This window comes from Vipera ursinii (genome assembly GCF_947247035.1).
Source record: "Vipera ursinii genome assembly, chromosome: 1".
Taxonomy (NCBI): Eukaryota; Metazoa; Chordata; class Lepidosauria; order Squamata; family Viperidae; genus Vipera; species Vipera ursinii.
Window position 1 is genome coordinate 264,405,109 of NC_139512.1, and position 27,023 is coordinate 264,432,131.

Here is a 27,023-nt window from a genome sequence, read left to right on the forward strand (position 1 = left end):
GATCTGACTTTTCTGTCAGGCACAGATAATAGGTTGTCAGTAAAGCTTGATGTGTATGGTTTGATTGGATATAATTTTAGTGGCCTTGGGTTTACTGTACTATGATATTGCTTTATAATTTCTTCTTTTTATGTTTTGCACTCTAAGCTGCCCAAAGTCACAAAATTAAGATAGGCAGCAAATTCAATTCAATCATCAATCAATTCAAATAAATAAATAAATAAATAAATAAATAAATAAATAAATAAATAAATAAATAAATAATTTTTTTTAATCTTGAATTCATTTCTCTGGCATTTTGTTAAAGTAAAAATATATTATTTTGGAGAGGGAAGAAAATGAGAAACTATTTGATAAAACACCTCGAACATGCATCAGCCTTTACGCATGGGGATGACAAGGAAGAGTACAGTTCCATTTAGAAACTAAGCTTGGTACATTAATTAAGATTTATGCCCCATGAAGTGCATAAATAGGATCTCAGCCAAAGAGGGCAAGGAGGAAGCTGTACATAGTGAACAAACCACAGTCATCACTATTGCCATTTCCAGCAGTTCCTTGAGACTGGCTAGTACCTCCCTCTTTGGTAAAAAATAGTGTTCATTGTTATCCCTTTCTATTGCTTAGTCAAGAATATCCAAGGAACCCTTTTGGCAGCAAAAGGAACCAGAGTGAAGAGATGATTCAGCAGAAGGTAAGGCTTAGATATCAGGATAGGAATTGGGACCACAGATCTGGATCTTGACCATGCTAAAGTTCTGAAGGACTTGTCCAAAAGTGAATCAAGAATCTATTGAAAATTTTTGCTGGCAGCAAGTTCTTACTGCTGGCACAACAACAGATTCTATTGCAAATCTGGTCTGTTTCCAAAGGAGGCAGAGGAGGAGAGGTCCCGGGGCATATGGAGCAAAGGAACTGGATGAGGCTGTCGGCAGGCCCAGAGGAAGGGAGAGAGGCTTTTGGAGGAATTGGAGGCACCTGCAGCAGCAGCATGCTCCAGGGGCAAAAAGGAGCGAGGCCCCTTTAAGGAAAAGGTGGAAGAGACAGGATCAGAAAAAGAAAAGGAGGTGAGGTTCTTGTGCAGGAATACAAGCTGAATTGAGGGCTAATCCACATGGAGCCCTGTTTCCATCTGTCCTGTTTGCCAATGTTCACTCCCTAGAGACTAAAATGGGTTATCTGAAACTTGAGCTGACCACGAACAAGGACCAAGGATGTGAGAGACTGCTGTGCTATAATCCTGACAGACACATGGTTGTTGTTGTTGTTAGTTGCGAAGTCGTGTCCAACCCATCGCGACCCCATGGACAACGTTCCTCCAGGCCTTCCTGTCCTCTACCATCTTCTGGAGTCCATTTAGGCTCACGCCTAAACAGATGACTTTAACACATGGTTACAGTCATCTGTTCCAGACAATGCTATCAGTATGAGATGGGCTTTTCAACATTTCAGCTGGAGAGGAGCAGCGATTTGAGTGGAAAATCCTGTACTGGGTGTGTGTGTATTTATATTAGAGAGAGGTGGTGTGCCAGTGCTAAGGTAGTCTCCTGATGTCGAGTGTTTGGCTGTGAAATGTAGACCCTTTTATTTGTCAAGAGAATTCACTGTCATCCAAATCATAGCTGTATACATGCCCCCCCACAAGTGCTAACAAGAAGGAAGCCCTGAGTGCTCTTTATCACACTATCAGTGACTTGCAAACTGTCCACCCAGAGGGGGTTTTCATTGTGGTAGAGGATTTCAATCAGACTGACTTGAAAGCAGCCCTCCCTAATTTCCATCAATACATGGATTTTCCTACCAGAGGTGCGAATTCTCTGGATTTAGCTTACTCTAACATTAAGAAAGCGTTTAAGGCCGCCCCTCACCCTCATTTTGGCTCCTCAGATCATCTCTCTGTGATGCTTATGCCAGCATATAAGCTTTTTTAATTAGAAAGAGACCAATTAGAAAACAAGTGAGAGTGTGGCCTGCAGGAGCTATGGAAGCTCTACAAGACTGTTTTGGATGCACAAATTGGAACATATTTAAAGAGGCTGCAGTGAATGGACAACATACTGATGTGAACGAGTATGCTTCTACTGTGTCTGCTTATATCCAAAAGTGTATGGAGGATATTATTGTTCTTAAGTCTATTATCATGCGAGCAAATGAGAAACCTTAGATGTCACACTTAGAATAGCAAGAGCTGAGTTGAGGTGTGCTATAAAATCAGCAAAGCGAGACTATCGTCAGAAAGTGCAGAATTTCTTTCAAGATCCTATGGACCTGAGACGTATGTGGCAAGGTATTCATGTAATTATTGATTATAAAGGCAGCTTCCCTGACATGTAAGGGTGACACAGACTCTCTAAACAAGCTAAGTACATTTTTGGGATGGTTTGAGGCCACAAACAATGTTCCAGCAAGGAAGGCCTTGCTGATGTGCAGATGCTCGGGTTTAATACAACTACTGTTCAGAAGGTCCTGCTGAAAGTTAATATTCAGAAAGCTGTGGGTCCTGATAATATCCCTGGGCGAGTACTTAAGTCTTAAGCAGTGTGCTGACTAGCTGGCCACTGTTCTCACAAACATCTGCAATCTCTAGTTGCATCAGACCATGGTTCCATCATGTTTTAAAACTGTAATCATTGTATCAATGTTTAAAAAAACTAAAATCACATGCCTTAATGATTACCGTCCAGTTGCACTCACTTCCATTATGATGAAGTATTTTGAAACATTGGTAAGGACTGCCTTCCCCCTAAATTTGACTCATTACAGTTTGCCTATCGGAAGAACCGCTCTGTAGAAGATGCACTTTCCTGTGTGCTTCATCTTAGCTTGGTGCACCTGGAGGGGAAGAATACTTATGTAAGAATGCTGTTTGTGGATTTTAGTTCAGCATTCAATGCAATCATCCCTCAGCATCTGGTGAACAAACTGGGTCTATTAGGTTTTAATACTCCTTTATGTAATTGGAGATTTGATTTCCTTATTGATAGGCCCCAGGTTGTGCGAGCTGGAAAGAAAGTTTCCAATTCCATCTCCTTGAGTACAGGTTCTCCACTGGGCTGACTTAGCAGGTTACTCAATAATAGTGAAAGAAATTCGTTCTCTCTCTCTCTCTCTCTCTCTCTCTCTCTCTCTCTCTCTCTCTCTCTCTCTCTCTCCTTCCCTCCCTCCCTCCCTCCCTCCCTCCCCCCCTCTCTCTTTACAAAACTTTATCTGGAAAACATTTACATCCTTGAGTTGTGAACCAGGAACAATGACCAATATTTGGAGACTGCAGTGAAGCCTAAAGAAAATACCGTAATCTGATCTCATAAACATTGGCTTTTGGCTGCAATTCTAAATACTCTAATTGGAAAGCTGGGTTGATTTTAGAGGGATTTCATTGGAACATATGACAGCTGTACCCTAATCTGAAATGAGCTTCCTCAAAAGAAAATTCATGTTTAAATGATTTACTTTCAAGATGACAGGAATGGCAATGTTGCAGTACAGTTTAAGCATAATCACTCAGAGTTCACAAATGTGGGGAACTATCCAATATGTTGATCATACACATGTATGCATCGCAGTTAAATATTCATCAAAATCAGCCAACAGTGACTTCCGGTTTGCCATTGCAGCGCTGGCAGACGCATGGAGGTGAGCTCTGTCTCCAGCATCCAGTTTTATCTGGGACCCTGGAAAGGGTTGAAAGTCGCCCTGTAGGGGTGACAAGCAAGGAAAGGACCCCTGCTTGATCACAGAAGGGCGGCAATCTTCCGCTCAATCCGGGGGAACTCTTCAAACTGACAGGAAAAAGATCGGCCATAGCAATATGGCCCGTCACTTAGCTGCTGACAGCCGAAGTCAAACTTACTACCAAGCACATTGAAAGCAATGCGGATGAAGCTGGGTGAGATCTTATCTTCTCTTTACCCTAAGTTATTTCCTGTAAAAGCTTTCTGAAGTATTTTTCCCCTGTGAGGAGAGAGGGAAGGAAATTTCTATCCCACACTCTAAGAATAGCGGCGTCTGACTACCTAGGGTAATCAAAGCATCAAAAAGAACAATTTTAATTTAATTGGATTTATATCCTTTTAAAACTTGGGGACCAAAAGTGTCCTATTTTTACTGGAGGCATTTGTTATTATCTGCAAAAAAGAAATAAAATTGGAAAAAGAACCCAGAAAAATTCGAGATTTAAAAAACCTTAAATGGTACCGTTGACATCTTGTGGTGAAGCTTGGTATGGCAATTTGTTTTCCTAAAAAGAGACTTGGCTCACAGTCCAGACCTAGATAAGACTTTCCTGACCTTGGCACCATCTGTGAGAGATTCAACTGTAAGAGAACAGCTGGGCAGTGAAATTGGCCTACTTGAACTGTGAATGTAAACCCTTACTGATTTTTGCTTAACAAACAACTTTTACTAGAAAGATGGTTTACAAACACACAAAAGAGAAAAAATGAAGACCAGGAAAAATCCTTTCCATGCTAAAAGCAATACATGAAACTATCCTTTCAGCTTGTGACAAAATTAGGCCTAAAATAAAAGACCAAGGTACCAGCTTAGATGCACAAAGCCAAATTTTGATTGCAACTAAGGAACCAACAATTCAGAAGACAACAGAAGTGGAACAACCAAATATTAAGACAGAGGACTCAACTGACCAACATGTACAGCTGATGGATAATCCAGACAAGGAAGTGACAATACTGAAAATGGAAATGATTTCCATTTCTTCAAACCAGAAGAAATTTGAGAAAGAAGAAAAACAGATTGAATTGAAGACAAATATACCAGAGCAAATATGGGGGACTGAAATAACAGGGTGACAATTTAATGAATACAAATGGGCCAACCCTTCCAGAAAACTGGCAATCAAATAGTCTCCTTTAATTCAAATAACATGTAAGAATGGAGGAGATTTATTTGATGATCTAAAAGTGCTGATATGGAAGCCTAGTTGGCAAAAGAAGAAAGCTAGAATAAGGTTGAAAAAATTGGGGTTTTGATTTATTAGAGGGGATTTTATATTGTCAATTAAAGGGTTAAAGGGAGATGTTGAGACAAGGGGAATTTTGGTTATTAGACTCAAAATAATGGGAAATCAGTGGAAAATAAGGATTCGATTTGTTTAATATTGAAAGATTAGATTTAAAAGGGAAATGAAAATTATCAGGAATATTTTTGATTTATTGATTAACCCAGGCAATATATATAATGATTTTGATCTATCAAAGGGGGTGTTCAATTATTAAGTAGATGATTTAATATGGTGTGAAACAGATAATTTTTAGGAAATAGAATAAGATTACATTTAAATAGGTAAAATGTGTATTTTGGATATTATAGTTTGTTATGAAGTGAGATAAGGGAAATTGTGGTTGCCCAAAGTTTGAAAATTATGGATATTAAAGGTTAAATTGGAATATTGATGAGAAATTAAAAATTAGGTAAAAATTAATAACAGGATATGGATTGTTTATGAAGACTAATTAAGTTATGTATAAGCTAAGAATGTATTGATAAATGTATTAATGATGTTTTCATTGAGTTGATACAATTAGAAATATATTAGCTTGAATATGAGATAGTAAATCTTAAGGGGAAAAGAGAAGAAATATTTGATGATGCAACCTGTACTAGAGATTTTGTTATTGAAGCCTTGATTAACCCAGCTACTACGTTGCTTTTTAAATACTCAAATGTAAAGTTGGAAAACCAATAAAATAGTATATATATAAAAAAGAATCAGCCAACAGTATAGTTGCAAAGTTATTTTTTCATTACTGTCATAACTGCAAACAGTTGCTATACAAGGGGTTACTAAAGGACTACCTATAGTCCTCTTGCAATACATTACACTTGAATCAATAATGCAGCCATAAGCAAATGATTTAATTTTATTTAAACAAGAGAATTCTGGAAATTTAAAATATATGTTATTATATAGAGTAAAGTCTATTTTTACAGATATGAAAGGCAGCCTGCACCAAATCCTCGAGGAGCAATTTGCACGGACTAAATCCTTCTTTTAGCAAACTCTACTTAGAAGCTCTCAATTCTTGCTTTTAACCAAATATCTATGTTGAATGCCCATTTGTCTATCTCTGATAATATTGGTACACACTTGTATGTAAATCTTATGTATTTAGAAAGCAGCCAGATCCTATAACTGAATTATCCAGTCAATCCACAATAGAAAGCACAGTATTCATTTGGCAAGTGCATGGAAATTTCATTGCCAAGATAAAGATGGGCATATTCACAAGACACTCAGCAGCCCAATTTTGCTATACCTTGAGTTTTCAAATGTTGCAGAAAAGATAATCAGGATCAAGCTTGATAAAGAAAAAGACCACCTCCTGGTTTCAGTGTATTGTTTGGTCCTGAATAATGATATTAATAAAAAAATCTTTTTTAAAAAATGAAAATGCATAATACTACTAAAACGCTCTTGAATATTTTTATTTAACCTTCAATTGGCCAAAACGGTGCATCATACTGCAGCAATTGAATCAAGTTATCTCAGATAGGCTAACTTAAAGGTTTTGTAAAAAAATAAAATAAAATAAAATAAAAATCTGGGGCTCATCACACCTGTTCTGCTTGTAAAGTTGTGGTTACTGCACCTTTGCCAGTTAGCCACAATCATGTGACTGTGATTTCTGACTGCACTTCTTGTAAGCCCATAGATTGTGTGATGCAAAATCCTTCTAGCTCCTGTGCCTAATTAGCTGGTGGCAAGGTCCCTGTGGTTAACTGCATTTGGTTGTTTTGGAGCTGAGGTCAAAAACTGAAATTGTTTAATGATGGTGGATGGAAAGGGATGGATGAGGGAACAATTTGGATGTTTGCTGGTGAGTTAAGGCTGGCTGGAGGAGGACCAGCAATTGACAGGTAAGCCCTCTTCCTCTCTGGAGGGAGGAGGCTCTTGGGGATACACTAGAGTGGAGACCAGAGGTACAGTTTCCCTCATGGTATATGTTTTCCTTGATTCTCTCTTTTCCCGGCAATGTGGCAGGCAGTTCTGTGAAGAGGAAGAGGAATTAATCAGGGCTTTACTGAGAGTCATGAGGAGAGAGGAAACAGGGGCAGCTTATATGTGTAAAGAAGGATGACTTAAAGCAAACATGTCAAACTGCCGGCCTGCGGGCCGCATGCATAATGCCGAAACCACGCCCACCCCATTGACGGCAATGGGAAAAAGTCGTGATATGTCATGTGACATCACATGATGTCACAAGTTTGTCATGCCTGACTTAATGGGTCATGGATTGACTACTTATAATATATTATTGTAGATATAAAATTGTATTCAAGCCAAAAAGAAAACCCAAATTAAAATGCAGGGGAAAAAATAGATAAATTGATACAGTTTTACCTAAACTTGTGGTTCTCCAGGTGTCTTTATTTACATCTCCCTCCATCCTTAGCCAGCATGGTCCCTGCTGAAATGTAATCTAGTATATCTGGAAAGTGAGATATTTCTGGGGAAAGCTTATCCAAGACTGGCTTCCTTATGATGGGGAAGGAAGTCTCAAGGTTTCCAAAGACTTTTGATATCTTGTAATGTAAAGACTGAGAGTAAGTGGATAGTCAGTTGAATTACTCCCAAATTCACCCTCCCTATATAAGAATTAGCTGTCATTTTTGGCATTTCAGAATATATTCATTTCACTGATACAGACTGGCTGTTTATTGTTCTTTTTGTATATCTTATTCTTTGTTCCTTGACAGATTTTGAATGGCATTATGATCTATCACATAGATCACTTGAAACTATGATGAGTTGTTACTCATGGCTACACCTCTTCTTTTATACAGTAAATAATAACTATTTTTAATTTGCATAGGAAGAGGAAACACTATTTGTTTAAACTTAGGTAGCTACAACAGAAATATTTATTGTAAATATTTGTATCACTGGAGAAAGGTCATAAATTAGTGGTGGCAAACTTATGGCACACGTGCCAGAGGCAGCACTTAGAGCCCTCTCTGTGGGCACGCACGCATCGCCCCAGCCCTGCCTCCCCCTGCGGCCCCCTCCTCCCCAACAGCACCCACAGAGGAGAGTTGTGCCCAGGCATGGCCCGCGCAGAGCAGCACAGCCAAGGACATGGCAGCCAGGCAGTGGGGACAAGACTCCGCCCTCGTGCCCCGTTGCATGCAGTTGATGCTGCATGGCGCGAGCAGAGGGCATGGCCACCATGGCGCTGCTGGGTCATCTAGGAGATCTGTGGCTGGCCGTGGAGGCGGTGAGTGGCTTTGTGGGTGGGTGAGGGTGGAGTGGGGGCATGGCAGGCGGGGGCAGAGTAGGTGGGACCAGGGGCGAAGTGGGGGCAGGGCAGGTGGGGGCAGAGTGGGCAGGACGGGAGGCAGAACAGGAGCCAGTTTGGGGGTGGGGCCGTTTTTTGGGCACTCGGTCTCTAAAAGGTTTGCCATCACTGTCATAAATTGAGTTTCCTGATTCCTGCGATTTATAACTCTGTTCACTGAAAACAGAAATATAATTTCTGCCTGCTACTTGAAATAGTACCATACATCATTCAATAAGTAGAAATGTTTTTTTTCAAAAAATATGTAGGTATACTGTCTGATCTAGTTCAGACCTATGATAAATTATATTCCATTGTAACATGCATGGACAATCAATTTTGAGTTCCTCATTTGTATTGTTTTAAAATACTTTTCAACTTCTGAATGCTGTAGAGTTATGGAAAAGATAGACTTAAGAGTAGTTGAACTTGACTTCTAGTAGCTACACAGACACAATGAAATCATTTCCTTAACACTAGGAAAGTAGTTTGATATTTCCTTATTCTAGGAAGAATTTTGACTTCAAATTTATAATTCTGCACTATTCCATAAGTTAGTGGAAGCCCAGATACTGTGCTAAAGTCTGAGTATGCTCAGCTTTTGGAGGTCAAACAAGATTGGCTAGATGTTGGTACCATCTATGACTATCATATTTGTTGGCTATTTAAAAGATGTTAGGCTGAACTCATCTGTTTTCCTTTTTGTGAAAAAAGTAGAAATTGTTCCAGTGTAATTCAGTGCTTTGAATCAGGTAACATTTTGGCCTCATCAGGTTAATCTGAATCTTTTTCTTTGGTAGTCATGAAGAAAGTGGAAATATCTGCACACTTTTTAAAATAAACTACATTTCCCTATTAAACCCAAATCCAGATTACAGTTTAAAATAGGATAAAAGCAAAACCTTGGATTATCTTAACTTGTACTTATTTTAATTGCACTGGTAACTTACCTCTCAATTTTTCTTTATGTCATGGGATTCTAAAAAAAAAGTCTCAACACCCTTTTTGATAAATTATTGATACGCTAACAAAACTCACTGAATTTAGTGAGCTAAGCTGGCCCTTGACCTCAAAAAAAAACACCTTTTGATTCTAAGGAACTTGATGTTGAACATGTATTGTTTCTTTTAGTTGTTTTTCTTGTTGACAATGTAAGTACAACATGCTGTATTTTTAATTTATCCTTCCTGTTGTTAATAGGTTCTTTTAATTTCTTTGGTGGCTGTAGCCCTTGGACTAGGTTTAGGGCTTGGACTGAAGGAATCTGTGGAACCACAAGGTATGTTTACTTCAACTGAACCAAAGCAGTTAAGAAAAGGCTACATCACTGAGTTGATATACCTGTATTTAAGTTGTACCTAGCCTTTTTCACATTCCTTTGATTCAAGCTTAACTCGTGGTGACAATATTCATATGTCTATGTGTTCTTCTTCCTGACAACACTATTGACATCATTTGCCACTGACTTCTAAGTTTTATTTTATTTTATTATTTTATGTTATTTTATTTCCCAGGCCTATTTTAGCCCTGAGATTTAGCCCATCCCAATTTTTACATGCAAGTTTCAGTTTCAGCTTTCTGAACTGAAAGCTTGAGAGAGATTCGTCACATGGGCAGTCTTTATGCACCAAGACAGCAGCTTCTTTACAAATTCACACAGAGACCAAGAGTAAAAGACTGAAAAAGCCTCTGTCTCAGTAACACAACAGATAATAGTTGGATTTCTGTACAGTAATGTCCCCACTCCCTTTCAATAAATCTTGTTAGAAAAAAAATCTAGACATCAGTTAAGATAGGTTAAGTAATGCAAGCCATGGTACACTGATTTTTGTGTGGAAACAGACATTCACATATATTTTCCATATGCTAATTTAAATGCAGAGACATAGATTAATAAAAATATGAACAAATTAAAATACTTTTGGGTCCTGATCACCTTTATGGGGATGAGAATATTTTTCCAATGTTTTTCCCCCCGACTTTCTAGTCTAGCCTATAATCTACAGTCCTGGATTTCCTGTAGTTTTCTGTATTAACTATGCAAAACTCTGCTCAGCATCTGAGCCCAGACAAGATTTATTTATTTATTTATATCCCATTTATATCCCGCCCTTCTCTGAAGACTCAGGGCAGCTTACAATCTAAGCACAAATCAAATGTGCTTAGCAATAGCCTTCATTCTATGTATATGCCTGCTTATTAGGGCTTTCGCCCCCCCCCCCAAGCGGCATTATTACAAAGTCAGATTATTGCCCCCAACAATCTGGGTCCTCATTTTACCTACCTCGGAAGGATGGAAGGCTGAGTCAACCTTGAGCCTGGTGGGATGCGAACCTGCACTAATTGCAGGCAGCTGGTGTTACTTAAGGAGGCATTAGCCCACTGCTCCACCAAGGAGCTGTTGTCTGATAATGCATAGAAATAATAACTGCAGTTTAAGTAGAAATTCAACACAACCCATCAGAGTTTGACAATAGGCAATTGGCTTGCCTACTGAGTTTTCCTGGCAATTTGCAACTCCAAAATTCTTACTGTTTTTTGTGGTCCTTTAGCACTAAACTGCACTAGATAGCCCTTTAATTACAGTAACAAGTCATAGAGTAATGAGCACTGCAGTTAAAATGATGTAAAGTGTTAAGTTTCATTAGATTAAGAGCTCTGATTAAGAAGTACAGTATTTGTTAGAGGAAGTTGCTACAGATGAATAAGGTACACAAAATGCTTGATAAAGAAGAGATGGGATACAGAACTATTCTGCTGAAAAAAACTGATTTTGCTTCTTAGCATGGTTGGTGGAATGCTCTATTTCCATCTCATCTCCTGGTGCTGCAATGTTCTTGATGAAATTTAAGCAAGAGAGGATAGACAGACAGGCAGGCAGATAAATCTCCTTTGTCACATTTGATTTAGCCTTGGTATCCTATCTAAATCTAAAGGATAGGGAAGGATTAATATTCCTAGAATACATAAAGAAGGAAGAGAATAAAGTTATTGAAAGAAACTCAAGATGGCCTTCCAGGGACTAGATCAGGGGTAGGCAACCTTGGCTCTTTTATGACTTGTGGACTTCAATACCCAGAATTCCTGAACCAGCCATGCTGACTCAGGAATTCTGGGAGTTGAAGTCCACAAGTCATGAAGAGCCAAGGTTGCCTATCCCTGGACTAGATATTCAGAATATGTGACCATGCCCATTTCAGCTCCTAAGTCTGTACATGCATCAAGAGTGCTAAGCACATTGATTTGTGCTTTAAATTGTAAGCCGCCCTGAGTCTTCGGAGAAGGGCGGGATATAAATGGGATTAAAAAAAAAAGAGTGAATCACAGCATCTCATGCTAAGGTCTCTTGAGTAAACTGAAAAGGAGTTAGAGATTTTTTCTTTTGTCACTGACTGTGGTCTGGCCTACATTGATTGTGCGTAATGCATTAAAAGTGGGATGCAGAAGTCTCCAAAAGTCTAGTCAGTCTAGTTTAAGCTTAAATTCAGTCCCAGTAGATTTTCAAATCAAGTGAATTTCATATTTATATTATTGTTCTTGGTTCCATGCCAGTGAGGCATAGTCTAAAGATATGGATACAATTAGGCCTTCAAAAGATAGCTGGAGTCATAGCATATAATATAAATTTGGCTGTTTATTAGCTAGGTCTGCACAGATATCACACTGCCTATAACTACTTAATTGCATTGGTGTGCTTATTGATGAGGCATGAAAAGATTAACTTTAAGTGAGATATGAAAATTAATTCCTAAGTACACTGGTGATTCAAGATAACCTTGGACATTAAAGAGCAGTGATAGAGAAGTGACTAATTCCCCTGTTTTTATGTTCTGGTGCTTCTGGCAGAGTTGGAATTCATATAATTCATTGCATAAAATATGAAGAAGTGTCCTATGCTGGAGTTGATGTGTGGAGCTTCTGATAGAGTCAACTCAATAGATATTGTCTGAAATGAACGTGGTATTTTTTCCTCTCTCTCTCTCCACACACACACACACACACACACACAGAGAGAGAGAGAGAGAGAGAGAGAGAGAGAGAGAGAGAGAGAGAGAGAGAGAGAGAGAGAGAGAAGAGAGTGTATGATATGATGTTTGGGTGCTTTACGGAAATAATTGTCTACCTCTTTTTAAAATTCTCTTTAATTCTTTATCCAGTGAGCTGCAGATACAGATGTAATGAGACATTCAGTAAAATGGCATCGGGCTGTAGTTGTGATGACAAGTGTACAGAACGCCAAGCTTGCTGCTGGGATTATGAGGATACTTGTGTGCTACCAAGTATGTGCAACTTTCCTAATCAGCTAATTTCATCTCAGAATGACTATTTTTCAAAGCAAATGGACCATTGGACCATTCTACTTCCCCAGATGTGATTAATCTTAATCAATGGAGCAGGAACTAAAATTCCCCTTTTATAGGGAAATCAGTAGGCATTGATTTTATGCATGCTTTGGTTAGATCAAGGGATGAGGTTGATGACTGTTCAGTTGAATCAGATCTCCAGTGTCCATACCGTTTCAAACAATTGCATGAAGTTTTACAGAATGTGTTATTTTTAAGAGAATTAAATATATACAAAAAAAATCACACTGTAGTAAATGAGACTCTGCGCAGTTTAATATGACAAGGTATGTTATATGTTATGACTTATTTTTAATTGCTCTGTCTGCTCTGCAAATTGGAAAGTGATTTTCCAAAGCCTCCCCATGGGTAAGACTGGAGACTTCTCCATGTAAACTTTCTTAGCCATCCTTTTGGATTCCCAAAGTGTAGTCATAAACATACCTTCCAATACAGAATAAATTATAACAATGTGCAAGTCCCATAATTTATTTTATATATTTTTAATCTCACCTTTGCTATTTTTATAAATAGCTCAAGATGGCAAACATAAGTAAACCTCCTTCCTCCTTCTCTTTTCCCCACAACAACAACAACAACCCTGTGTGCTGAATTGGGCTGAGAAAGAGTGATTGGCTCAAAGTCACCCAGCTGGTTTTCATGTCTAAGATGGGACTAGAATTTATACCACTATCATGTAGAAATCAGACGAATGTGCATTTTATATATAGTATTGCTGAAGAGCGAAGACCTTCCATGCCCATGTTTAAGAAGAAATCAAACTATCCATCAGACAGGAAGGAAACATCTGAAAGATATATGATCATTAATGCACATGGATCTAGCTTTGAGAACATATTTCTAGAAATACTCATGCTTTCTCATGGAATTCTATTTCCAAGATTGCTTTTCTTGCATTTTCATCTGGGTTTTCTGAACAGAGGTGTATGTATATATAATGATATATATTTTCCATTTTTATAGCTCAGAGTTGGTCTTGTAGTAAATTACGTTGTAGTGAGAAGCGAATGGCCAATGTATTGTGCTCCTGTTCTGAAGACTGCTTGGAAAAAAAAGATTGCTGTACAGACTACAAAAGCATTTGCAAAGGTGAGGTTGGCTTTTTGACAAAGCACTTTAATATATTATCTGGAACATTTTCAGAAAAAAATGAGGGCATTAAACAAACATTGTAAGGCTACATTTGGGAATTGTTCTTTGATAATAATACAAGTGGGATCTGACACAAAATACAAAACTTTTTAAATTCTTTAAAGTTTTAAAGATGACTATCCAATAATCATTACCTCCAAAATACTCCTTAGTGGTTTTGTATTTATGTATTTAGAATTTAGATTTGTAAGGCTGCCCAACTCAATAATGAACTTGGATGGTGTACAGATTTAAAAAATAAGGATCACGTTGCACATAACTGAGGATGCAGATTTACATTAACTGAAATAGACACTCACGTGTGATGGGGACATTGTAACATATCCCAATGCCTGAGGGAAGTAACATGTTGCCAGATACCATTTAAAGCTGTGCTGGCTAGAGAATTCTGGGAGTTGAAGTCTTAAAGCTGCCAAATTTAAGGAATATTGATTTAAAGTCTTGCAAGATTCAGAAAGTCTGCACTTCTGGGAGGTTGCTATTCCGTACTGCAGATAGAAAAGGCATGCTCCCAAAAGCCTATCAGACGGCATTGTTTAGTAGATGGGATGGGAAGCAGATCTGTTCTCTCCCAGATCTTCTGGGATAGGTAGAAATAATGGGAGAGAGGCAGACCCTAAGTAGCTGGGCCTTATGCCATAAAGGGTTTGATAAGTGATAACCTAGACCAGGGGTCGGCAACCGGAAAAAGGAAAAGAGCCACTCAGAACTGGTACCATCACACAAACAAAAAAGTGGGAGCTGCAAAAAGTGCGCGCGTGTGCATCCACTCATGCGCATGCGCAAAAAACATTTTACGCATGCGCAAAATGGGAGGCAGCTGTGCGGTGACGGGTCTCCCCTTTGGAGAGGTGCGCGCTGTCCCGTTCGAAGACCTGCTGCGTTCATCAAACATGGACGAACGCGGCAGCTGTGCAAACGGGACGGCGGCGGCTTGGGAGAGGTGCGCGCGCACTCTCCAAACTGCCACCGTCCTGTTTGCACAGCTGCCGCGTTCGTCCATGTTTGACGAACGCGGCAGGTCTCCGAACGGGACGGCGGCGGTTTGGAGAGGTGCACGCGCACCTCCGCCCTTCTGAAAGGTGCATGCGCACCTCTCGGAACGGGCGGTGCCACTCTCCATTTGGAGAGGTGCGTGCGCACCACTGCCCGTTCGAAGAGGTGCGCGCGCACCGGGTGACTGGGAGCTGCAGGAGACGGCTCAAAGAGCCACATGCGGCTCCTGAGCCGCGGGTTACCGACCTGTGACCTAGACTTTTGATCTCTAGCTGGAAGCTTATTGGTAACCTATGCAGTGTTGAGGAAAAAATCTTCATCAGGGTCCAGTCCAAGCCAGGAATAAACAACATGGCGACTGCTTTAGAAAGAAGGTTGTAGTTTATTGAAGAGGAGAGCCAGACAGAAAGATGGCTCTGGAAAAAAAACTGACCACATGTAGTAGGGAGTGGGTTTTTATACCTTCTTGGGCTTTTGTTTGGAGTTGTTCCTGTGGCATGAACTTTGACCTGAGTCTGAGTGTGTCTTTCTGGTATTCTGCTGGGTTAATCCTATTATGTCCCAAGGGTCATATCCTGCTTCCCTGAGGCTGTGGCTAATGACTGCTGGATTTTTTGGTGTGAGGGATTGTTCATTCTAGGGATCTTTCTTTCTAATCCCAGCTTCCTGACTCCAATCTTTCTGATAAGATTATTCACATTTCTGCAGACCTGGTTTCTGTTTGGGGCAGAGAGGACTTTGGTGTGTGTGTGTTGGTTTCTGCCTTTAAGATCCTTTGGGGAAATATAATATTCTGCCTTTTAATATTCCCCAAAATATTTCTTTCTCGGGGGGGGGGGCTTGCTTCCCACAGCAGCTTACATAATAGAGATGGAATGTCTTTAATTGTTTGCATCACTGCAATGATCTTCAAGTGCATCTATGTAAAGTGCATTGTAGTAACACAACACACACACACACACACGTGAGGTGACCAAGGCATGAGTGATCATGCCTTCTCAATTTGTACTGCATTCTTGTGTCTTTCTCTGTTGGTTTGTTGCCAATCAAAACTCTTGAAGCCTTTGTTCCATTAAAGCTACTTAATCTCTCTTGTCAATTGCAAGGAGTGGAACTGTTGGGCAAGGTGGTGGAGGGGAAGAAAATTATGTTGTCACTTTTGTCTTTTGCTTATTTATGAGTAGTTTTTTTCTCTTTCTCCTTAATTCGAAGCTTTGTTTTGCATTTCTTTTATAACCTGAAGATAAAAAGTTTTCTAGGCTAACCTTATCTTTTTTCGAGCTGTTGCTGACCAAACTAAACTTTATCTGTTCTTCTCCAGTCTTACCTGTATGTAGAAGGCCTACGAAATGGTCTTGAAGGTCAGAAGAAAGAGCTGCTACCAAGGCAATGATCAGACAAGTGAGGCTTGACCCCCTTCCAAGAAAGTAGTTTGAGTAAAAGTCTCAGTCATGCTCCATTCTAACTTAGACATAGAGAGCAAGAGAAATGGAGAGGGGAAGGACACTCAGATTTCCAAGATTCTGTTGTTTTTAGCTCTTCCTGAGTAATTTTACAACTATTTTGCATTGATTTCTTAGTCTATATGTATGCTTCTATATGTATCTGTAGGGACGCGGTGGCTCAGTGGGTTAGGACGCTGAGCTTGTCGATCAGAAGGTCGGCAGTTTGGCAGGTCGAATCCTGAGTGCTGCGTAACAGAGTGAGCGCCTGTTACTCGTCCCAGCTTCTGCCAACCTAGCAGTTCGAAAGCACGTAAAAACGCAAGTAGAAAAATAGGGACCACTACGGTGGGAGGGTAACAGCGTGTTCTGAACCAGCCCTCTTCTGGCCTTGTAAAGGCAAACCCCTATTTAGAAAGAAGAGACTGGAGAGCGTCCAAGGCTAAAAGGCATCCGCCAAGATTTATTACGCAGTTAACAAAAACACTAGAGCTTGTCTTCTCAAGCAGAAAAGTTGCTTTCAGCAACCAGCCCCTCCCCAAACACTCCTTTTATAGAGAGCTCAGGGCGTGGTCTCCCTGTGCCTCCTCCCGAGGAGTCCCACATTCTTTCTTTGTTTGTTCCTGCTCGACTGCCTCCTGCGTCGGGCGTCCTTGAACAGGACCAGCTGTGGGTCATCATCTTCCGCACTATCGGGCTCATGCAGCTGAGAAGAGGGCCCCGGCTGGGAACTCTGCCAAGCCTCCACGCCATCATCAACTGGTTCGTCTCCCACACGGTCCTCCTCCCCCTCATCTGAGTCATCCGACACATCTGAGCCGGCTGCCAAAACCACAGGCTGGCCCTGAGTCACAACACTATCCCGCACCGCAGGGCCCTTCCCCCGGGTCTGCCGATCCGGATGCGGTCGGGATGGGAACTGTTCGTGAAACGCAGTCACCAACGCAGGGGCATGAACGGCGGTCGCGTCTTCCCATGTGAAGTCCTCCGGCCCGTACCCTTTCCACTCGATCAGGTACTGGAAGCGACCTTTCAGCCAGCGGGAATCCCTGATGCTGGCGACCTCGTACTCGGGGGTGCTGCCTCCATCACGAGTTCCTGATGGGGGAGGTTCCGCTTGGCGAAGTGGACAGGCCGGTTGTTCGGGGACCAACAAGGACCGATGGAAGACGGGGTGCACGCGCAGGGAACGTGGCAGAGTTAAACGATAGGCGACCGGATTGATGACGGCCTCGACTGGGAACGGTCCAAGGTAACGGTGGTCCAGCTTCCTCGCCGGCCGAGTGGATGGTAGGTTCCTGGTGGACAGCCAGACCCGATCCCCCACCGATAGTGGAGGCGTATCCCTTCTCGACCGATCGGCGAACCTCTTGTAGTCGGCCTTGGCCTTCTCCAGCTGCCGTCGCACCAACCGATGGATCGCCTGTAACTCCGCCATAAATTCGTTCGCTGCCGGCTCCGATGAGTCCACGGGAGAAAGGGGGAAAAACCGGGGGTGATAACCCACGTTGGCCAAGAACGGTGTCATCTGCGTGGAGGTGTGCTGCGAGTTGTTAAAGGCAAACTCGGCTATGGCCAAATAGTCCACCCGATTGTCCTGCTGCAGGTTAACGTAGCAGCGCAGATACTGCTCTAAGATGCCGATGACCTTCTCGGTACCCCCGTCGGTCTGAGGATGATGCGCGGACGAGAGGCAAACCTTAATGTCCAACGCCCGCATCAACTCCTGCCAGAAGCGGGCTGTAAACTGGGCCCCCCTATCGGAGACGACTCTATCGGGAAGGCCATGCAGCCGGAACACCTGTTGGATGAACATGCGGCTAGTGGCGCGAGCTGACGGTAAGCCGCGACAGGGGATGAAGTGCGCCATCTTGGTCAACATGTCCACCACCACAAACACTGTCGTGAAGCCGGAGGATGGGGGTAGATCCGTCAGAAAGTCCATGGACACAGCCCCCCAGGGTCTCTTGGGTGTTGGCAAGGGCTGCAGTAAACCAGGCGGGGCCCCTGTCGCTGACTTGGCCTGCCTGCAAGGAATGCAGGAGGTGACATAAGACTGGACATCGTGTCGGACTCGGGGCCACCAGAAGGTACGGGAGACCAGGTTCAGAGTCTTGAACAGGCCAAAATGCCCCGCAGCCGGGTTATCATGACACTGGCTGAGGACGAGTCCCCTGAGTGGCCCTCCTGGAACATAGAGCCAGTCACGATAATACAGGAGTCCATCCGCGACCGACCAAGGCGAATCTGGCCCCACCTCTTCCTTCCGCTGAGCCACCCACGCCTCCTGCTGCTGCGCCTCCCGGATCCGAGCCCGTATATCCACCGGCTCCCGCACCGCAGCAAAAGACTCGACGGGGATCACTGTCCTGGGCGGAAGCTTGTCTTCCGCTCGGGTGTATTCGGGCTTTCTGGACAGAGCATCCGCTCTCTGGTTGTGCCCGCTTGGTATGTACCGCACCCGGAAGTCAAACCTCGCAAAGAAGAGGGACCACCGGATCTGGCGTTGATTCAAATTCCGAGCGGTCTGCAGGCTTTCCAGATTCTTGTGGTCCGTCCGGACCTCGATCTGATGCCGCGCCCCCTCCAGATGATGCCTCCAAGCCTCGAACGCCGCCTTGATGGCCAGCAGCTCCTTCTCCCAGATGGTATAGTTGCGCTCCGAGGGGTTCAATTTCCGAGAGTGATACGCGCAAGGGAAAAGGGTACCGCTGGGCGTCGTTGCCTGGAGTAACACGGCCCCAATGGCAATGTCAGAGGCGTCCGCCTCCACGACAAACGGCCGTTGCGGGTCGGGATGTTTCAAGATGGGCTCCTTCATGAAGGCGTCCTTCAAAGCCTGGAACGCCTGTTGTTCGGGGGCGTTCCACTGGAACCGAGTCTTCTTCTGCAGGAGCCGGGTGAGGGGGGCTGTCAAGGCAGCAAAGCCAGGGATGAATGTCCGATAGTAGTTGGCAAATCCAAGGAGTCGCTGAACGTCCTTCACGCGACGCGGGGGTTGCCAACTCTGCAACGACTCGACTTTACTCGGCTCCATGGCGATGCCCTCAGGAGAAATGCGGTGACCCAGGAAATCGATGGTCACCTGGTAGAACTGGCACTTCTCCAACTTGGCAAACAGCCGATGTTCCCGGAGGCACTGCAGGACCTGACGGAGATGCTGATGATGCGCTTCACGCGACGGGGAGTAAATCAGGATGTCGTCCAAGTAAATCACGACAAACTGGTCCAACAGATCCCGAAAGATATCGTTCATAAAATGCTGAAACACAGCGGGGGCGTTGGTCAGGCCAAACGGCATCACCGTGTACTCGAAATGTCCATAGCGAGTACCAAACGCCGTCTTCCACTCATCACCCGGCCGAACCCTGACGAGGTTGTAAGCTCCACGCAGGTCCAGTTTCGTGAAGATCTTAGCCTCCCGGAGTCGGTCCAAGAGCTCGGGGATGAGGGGCAGCGGGTAGCGGTTACGCACCGTGATGGCGTTGAGTTTCCGGTAGTCACAGCAAAGCCGTAACTCGCCCGACTTCTTTTTGACGAAGAGCACGGGCGCAGACACTGGCGAGGACGAGGGCCGGATGAAACCACGAGCCAAATTCTTTGTCAGGAAGTCCCGCAATGCAGCCAACTCGGGCTCCGACATGGAGTACAAACGCCCCACTGGGAGAGGCGCATCAGGGACTAGATCAATGGAACAGTCATAGGGCCTGTGCGGGGGTAATTGGTCCGCCTCTGACTCGCTGAACACATCAGCAAAGTCGGACAGTTCGGGAGGCAAGGAAACCCCTGAGGAACCCTCCACCTGGCCGGCACAGATATGGCGGGTGTGGTCCACGCACTGCAAACTTGGGAAGGTGACCAAGTTCTGAGACCAATAGATCTGTGGATCATGCGCCCGGAGCCACGCCAGTCCCAAGACCACGGGGAAGTGCAGATCCGAAGTGACGTAAAACTGAATGGCCTCCACATGGGTACTGATGGCCATACACACGGGTTGCGTGGCGGCCGTAATAGGCCCGGACAGGAGCACTCGACCATCGATGGTCTCCACAAGCATGGGCGGATCCACTGGACACTGGGGAACAGCCCATTTGGCCACAAAGGCCGAATCCATAAAGTTAGTGGTAGCCCCAGAGTCAATTAAGGCATGGACCGGAATCCCCTCTGGCTTGCCAGGAAGGATCAGTCGTGCCTCCAAAGTCAAATGCCGTGGAGGTTCACAGGCACCGTCGGAACGGCGTCGCTCGGCGTGGTCGTTGTGGGTCGCCCGATCTTTCACACCGTCTAGATCGGGCTTGGGCCGTTTCCCGATAGCAAAGCAGGGGACTTTCTCGGGGCAGGCTTGGTCACTGACGCCCGCTGACGCTTCTTCGGGCAAGAAGCAGCCAAATGTCCAGGGTCCCCACAGTAAAAACACAACCCCTCCGATCGTCGTCTGTCCATTTCCGTCACCGATAGACGGGACCTGGCGGCACCCAGCTCCATTGGCTCCTCCCTCTGGACTGGGGGCTCACACACAACAGGGGCGGCAGGGGTCTGTGGGGTGGCACGGCGACTCTTACGCTGCTGCAGCCGGGCATCGATCCGCAGACAAAGATGGATCAGCCCATTCAGGTCTGAGGGAATGTCCACGCGGGCCAGCTCATCCAACATCTCCTCTGACAAGCCATCCTGAAAGGCATCCACGAGCGCAGCCTCATTCCAGGCGGAATCCTGGCTAAGCAGCCGGAAATCGCTGATATAGGCCTGTAGAGGGCGCTGACCCTGCCTCAAAGCTTTCAGGCGTCGGGTGGCAGTCTGCGCCTTAATCGGGTCCTCGTACATGAGGCGCATATGGTCACAAAACCCCCCAAAGTTATCCAACAAAGGGCTAGGCTGTGCCAACAGAGGCGTGCCCCAACGAGCTGCATCTCCCGACAGAAGGCTCAACATGAATCCCACCTTATCTCGGTCAGTGGGGAAATCAGCTGCTCTCACGCTGATATAAAGCTGGCATTGTCCCAGGAAGGCAGGAAACAGTTCTGGTTTACCAGCAAATTTATCCGGCATAGCTATCTGACATTTCCTCCTGGGTGGGGGTGCAGCATGTACCTGAGCTTGCAGTTGTGCCACCTGAGCTGCCAGCAAAGTGAGTTGCTGGGTGAGCTGGGCATTCTCGGCAAGAAGCTGCTCCATCGTAGTAATAAGGGGTGGGTGGCTGAAAGCAAACTGTTCTGAACCAGCCCTCTTCTGGCCTTGTAAAGGCAAACCCCTATTTAGAAAGAAGAGACTGGAGAGCGTCCAAGGCTAAAAGGCATCCGCCAAGATTTATTACGCAGTTAACAAAAACACTAGAGCTTGTCTTCTCAAGCGGAAAAGTTGCTTTCAGCAACCAGCCCCTCCCCAAACACTCCTTTTATAGAGAGCTCAGGGCGTGGTCTCCCTGTGCCTCCTCCCGAGGAGTCCCACATTCTTTCTTTGTTTGTTCCTGCTCGACTGCCTCCTGCGTCGGGCGTCCTTGAACAGGACCAGCTGTGGGTCATCATCTTCCGCACTATCGGGCTCACGCAGCTGAGAAGAGGGCCCCGGCTGGGAACTCTGCCAAGCCTCCACGCCATCATCAACCGGTTCGTCTCCCACACGGTCCTCCTCCCCCTCATCTGAGTCATCCGACACATCTGAGCCGGCTGCCGAAACCACAGGCTGGCCCTGAGTCACAACACAGCGTTCCGTACGCCTTTGGCGTCTAGTCATGCCGGCCACATGACCACGGAGACGTCCTCGGACAAGCGTTGGCTCTTCGGCTTTGAAACGGAGATGAGCACCGGCCCCTAGAGTTGGAAACGACTAGCACGCATGAGCGGGGGAACCTTTACCTTTACCTTTATATGTATCTGTACACAGCTCCACATTTGTTTCTGTTCCTTAAGACTTTTCAGTTTGGGAACACATTTTTTCCCCTCTTTCATGAGGCTCCCAGTTCTGATTTTCTTAATGACTCTAAGCTATCTACCAGCATCTTCCATTTGTTCCCCTTAATAATTAACTCCATTTACCTTAAGGATCCTGTTTCCTCAGGTTTTTAATTACAGATCAGCGCAACCAGAGTTTTAGCACCCAAGTTAACTTCCTTCTAGCAATCTCCTGCCAGTTTGCATCAGATTTAATCTCTTTATCTCAATTGTACTGCAACCATCTGGGTTACAGCAAAGCTTAGCCAAGTATATTCATAACACCTTTTTCCCCCCTCAGAAACAAATTTGGTTAATTTCTTAACCATACAGCTAACAGAATACTGTATATTGTGCATCTCTGGACTTAACTCATTCGTATTCATTCATTTAACTTAAACTAAAACTAGAAAAATGTGGGATATAGACAGTATCACCACTAGATGGATTTGTAACTGGCTGACAAACTGTATCCAATGAGTAGTCCTTAGTGGTACTACATCTATATGGAGGGAAGTAAGCAGTAGGGTACCCCCTGCCTGCCCAGCACAAAGGAGGTGAAGCGGGGTGGCTAGCAAGCTTGAGTAGAGGTGGTAGAGCATGCTCAGCAAGCCAAAGGTCACCCAAGTGGGGAAAGCCGGATCCCCATCAGTGTCATGGCTGCCCAGGCCCAGCAGAGATGGGGAGAGGCATGCAATCCTAGCTGGGACTGGGGGGCCATGGTGCCGATGGGGATCTGGCTTTCCATGTTCGGGGTGGCCTTTAGTTTGCTCGGCATGGGCATGCTCTACCACCTCTACTCAAGCTTGCTAGCTGGCCGCTTTGCCTCCTTTCTGTTCGGCAGGGCTGCTGCTCCAAGCAGCGGCGTCAGCGGCCTAATGGACCTGTGTGAGCTGCTGGTGGTGGCGGCCCAAGGCGGGGCCAAGGTGTGTCAGGTGTGCGAGGGGAATAGGCTCCACATGCGGGCCGAGGGCAAGATCTGCGAGGGGGCCGAGATGACCAGCAGTGACCTGCTCTCCAACCACAAGCAAAAACAGATGGGGTGGAGTAGGCATGTCTGGCAGTCTGCATCACATGCCTCGCCCCCTCCCCTACTCCTGCTGCTGCTGGAGGGCTGGCCCGGTATTGGCAGCAAGTGTGGAGCCCCAGAGTGCACCGATCAAGGGGCCGGCAGGCTGCTGTGACCATCACAGCCATGCACACCCAGTGGGCCACACACCCCACCCCTCCTGAGGGCACCACAATGCTGATGCAGCCCTGGCACTTTGCGATAAAGAAGTGGGGTTTGGGTACTCGGTCTCTAAAAGATTCACCATCACTGGTATAGGTTCTCCTGCTTGACCAGGGGGCTGGACTAGAAGACCTCCAAGGTTCTATTCTATTCTATTCTATTCTATTCTATTCTATTCTATTCTATTCTATTCTATTCTATTCTATTCTATTCTATTCTATTCTATTCCTTTGGAAAAAGTGCAAAGAAGACCAACTAAGATGATTAAGGGCCTGAGACAAAAACATATGAAGAACAGTTGCAGGAAATGGGTATGGCCAGTCTAGAGAAAAGGACTAGGGGTGACATGATAGCAGTATTCTAGTATTTTATTGGGTGACACAAAGAAGAGGGGGTCAACTTATTTTCCAAAGCACCAGAAGGCAAGAGAAGAAACAATGGACAGAAACCAATCAAGGAGGGAAGCAACCTGAAATTAAGGAGAAACTTCCTAACAGTGAAGACAATTAACCAGTGGAACAGCTTGCCTCCAGAAGTTGTAGGTGCTTCATCACTGGAGGTTTTTTAAGAAGAGACTGGACAACCACTTGTCTGAAATGGTATAGGGTCTCTTGCTTGAGCAGGGGATTGGACTAGAAGACCTCCAAGGTCCCTTCCAACTCTATTCTGACTGATCGAAGTTTCCTAAAGATAAAACAAGGTAACAGCCTCTTTGTCTCTTTTTAATCTAAATGCCTGCAATTAAGATCTATCTTCTCATATGTGTTTTTCAGGGGAAACATCATGGCTGAAAGATCAGTGTGCCTCTTCTAGTGCTGCTCAGTGTCCAGCAGGGTAAGTCAGTATGCAGGTTTAACAAGCAGATTAAGAAAACAGGGTTGCTTTGCTTCACAAGTAAGTAGCAAAAGTTCTGCTTCCTTTATTGATAAACATTATTTCAAACTGATACAAATGTTTAGAGGCCTGCATATGAGATATAGGCAGACCATGGTACTTCAGAAAGTGACGTCAGAGAAAGCATTTAGGGATCTTGTTCCTTTTTTTGATTGCCAGGATATTCCTGCCCTTCAATGAGTTTCATGCACTGATCAATTAGATAAATTATGTTCTTTCTTCCCCTCTCTGCCAAACAGGTTAGTTTAGGTTTAGAGTTACCGATTAATAGTTGACAGTTACCTCTGTGAACTTATATACGCAAGCCGTGATCAGAACAAGGATATTACACCCATCAGTGACGTCTGTGTGGCAGGCAAAACCTTTGACTAAGTCACTGATATTTTTGGTGGGGTGGAGGTAGAATCTCTTCACTGTCTTGTGCAAATAGGCTCCAGCCCTATTTAACTTGCTTATTCAACAAATTACTGCATCACCCATCTCACCTGAATGATTCTGGGTAGCTTACAATAAAAAAACTCAGTTCAGCTGAGTTCAACTATAATAAACTGATTGAATTTCTTCCTGTCCTTTATTCACTTATCTGCTTTTCTGTTCATTTTTTTCCCTTTTATACAAATACATTCATTTCTGTTGTAGCCTGTCCTCTCACGTGGCAATCCTTTACTGGAATTTCTTCTTATGTTCCAGTACAATGAATAATTGCTTAACCATTTTAGTTCCCACATATTATAAGCCATCAACAGAATTTTGTTTTATTCATAAAAGTATTTATTATATCCTGGTTTTCCTAAAGCATATATAAATACATATATATGCATTGTATACTGTATATAAATACCGTAGTTTCCGGCGTATAAGATGACTTTTTAACCCATGAAAATCTTCTCAAAAGTCAGGGGTCGTCTTATACGCTGGGTGCTGAAACTTTAGGGACAGGGCTGGCTGGAAAACCTGGAGCGGATCTTCCATTTAGTCTGTGCAGGGAAAGCGGGACCAATTGGAGTAGAAGCTGCAGTCTGTGATTGTTTAAAGGCTGGGGTCTGGGCGTCTTCCTGTAGGCAGGTGGGGAATGCAAGAGCAACTTGAAAGGCAGGTAGGGAATCCAGAGCAGCTGCTTAGCTCTAAGGACACATTTGACTCAGGAACTGGGTGGGCTGGCTGGAAAACCTGGAGCAGATCTCCCATTTGGTCTTTTTTTTTTAATCCCATTTATATCCCGCCCTTCTCCGAAGACTCAGGGCGGCTTACAATTTAAAGCACAAATCAATGTGCTTAGCAATAGCCTTCATTCTATGTATATGCCTGCTTATTAGAGTTTTCACCCCCCCCCCAGAAGCAGCATTATTACAAAGTCAGCTTATTGCTCCCAACAGTCTGAGTCCTCATTTTACCTACCTCGGAAGGATGGAAGGCTGACTCAACCTTGAGCCTGGTGGGATGAGAACCTGCACTAATTGCAGGCAGCTGGTGTTACTTAAGGCTCTGTGCAGGGAAAGCTTTAGAGTGAATTAGGAAAAGTGAAAAAGTGAATTAGGAAAATAGGAAACGGTTGCTGGAATTGGGTATGTGTAGTTTAACGAAGAGAAGAGTGAGGGGTGACATGATAGCAGTGATCCAATATCTCAGGGGCTGCCACAAAGAAGAGGGAGCCAAGCTATTCTCCAAAGCACCTGAAAGCAGGACAAGAAGCAATGGATGGAAACTAGCCAAGGAGAGAAGCAACCTAGAACTAAGGAGAAACTTCCTGACAGTTAGAACAATTAACCAGTGAAACAACCTGCCTCCAGAAGTGGTGAATGCTCTAACACTGGAAGTTTTTAAGAAGAGACTGGACAGCCATTTGTCTGAAATGGTATAGGGTTTCCTGCCTGAGCAGGGGGTTGGACTAGATGACCTCCAAGGTCCCTTACAACTTATTATTATTATTATTATTATTATTATTATTATTATTATTATTATTATTATTATTATTAAAGTTTAATCCACTTGCACTGTTTTATGTTTACATGTTTGATGACAAACAGCCTTATGTTTATAAGTGACAGTTTTCCTACTAAGTATCTGCATGTCATAAGAATTTGAATTAAAATTACCATATTAAAATCAAATCTGATGTTTTTTAATTTTTATTTGGTGTGCGTTGGAAGAGGGGTAGTCTTATACGGCGAGTATAGCCCAAACCCTATAATTTAACAGGAAATGTAGGGGGTCATCTTATACGCCCAGTCATCTTATATGCCGGAAAATATGGTACAAATAGCACATGTAAATGCTCCTACTTCCTGCTTTCCCCCCACAACAATGACCTTGTAACATAGTAGATTGGGCTGAGAGTGATCAGCCCAAAATCACCCAGAAAACTCCTATGGTGACAGGCGATCTTCAAGATCAGTATTTCTCATCCTCAGCAACTTCAAGAGGAGTGATTTCAACTCCCAGAATCACTGCGTACAACTGAAGTCCAACCATCTCAAAGTTGCTGCAGTTAATAATAATAATAAAGTTGGAAGGGACCTTGGAGGTCATCTTGTCTAACCCCCTGCTCAGACAGGAAAGCCTATACCATTTCAGACAAATGACTGTCCAGTCTCTTCTTTAAAACTTCCAGTGTTGGAGCATTCACAGCTTCTGCAGGCAGGTTGTTCCATTGATGAATTGTTCTGTCTGGAAATTTCTCCTTAGTTCTAGCTTGCTTCTCTCTTTGGTTAGTTTCCATC

The 27,023-nt window shown here is 44.0% G+C and overlaps 1 protein-coding gene across 1 annotated transcript in view; it reads left to right on the forward strand.

Annotated features, from left to right (window-relative positions):
* The first annotated feature begins 563 nt into the window (after window positions 1–563).
* The window catches only part of ENPP3 (ectonucleotide pyrophosphatase/phosphodiesterase 3), an 84,425-nt gene continuing 57,965 nt past the window's right edge, over window positions 564–27,023 (forward strand). The window contains exons 1-5 of the mRNA XM_083379935.1: window positions 564–694; window positions 9,495–9,573; window positions 12,452–12,574; window positions 13,622–13,747; window positions 24,183–24,243. Of these exons, the coding sequence (XP_083236061.1) occupies window positions 680–694; window positions 9,495–9,573; window positions 12,452–12,574; window positions 13,622–13,747; window positions 24,183–24,243 (404 nt within the window). The 5' untranslated portion in view covers window positions 564–679. The remainder of the gene's footprint in view (window positions 695–9,494; window positions 9,574–12,451; window positions 12,575–13,621; window positions 13,748–24,182; window positions 24,244–27,023) is intronic.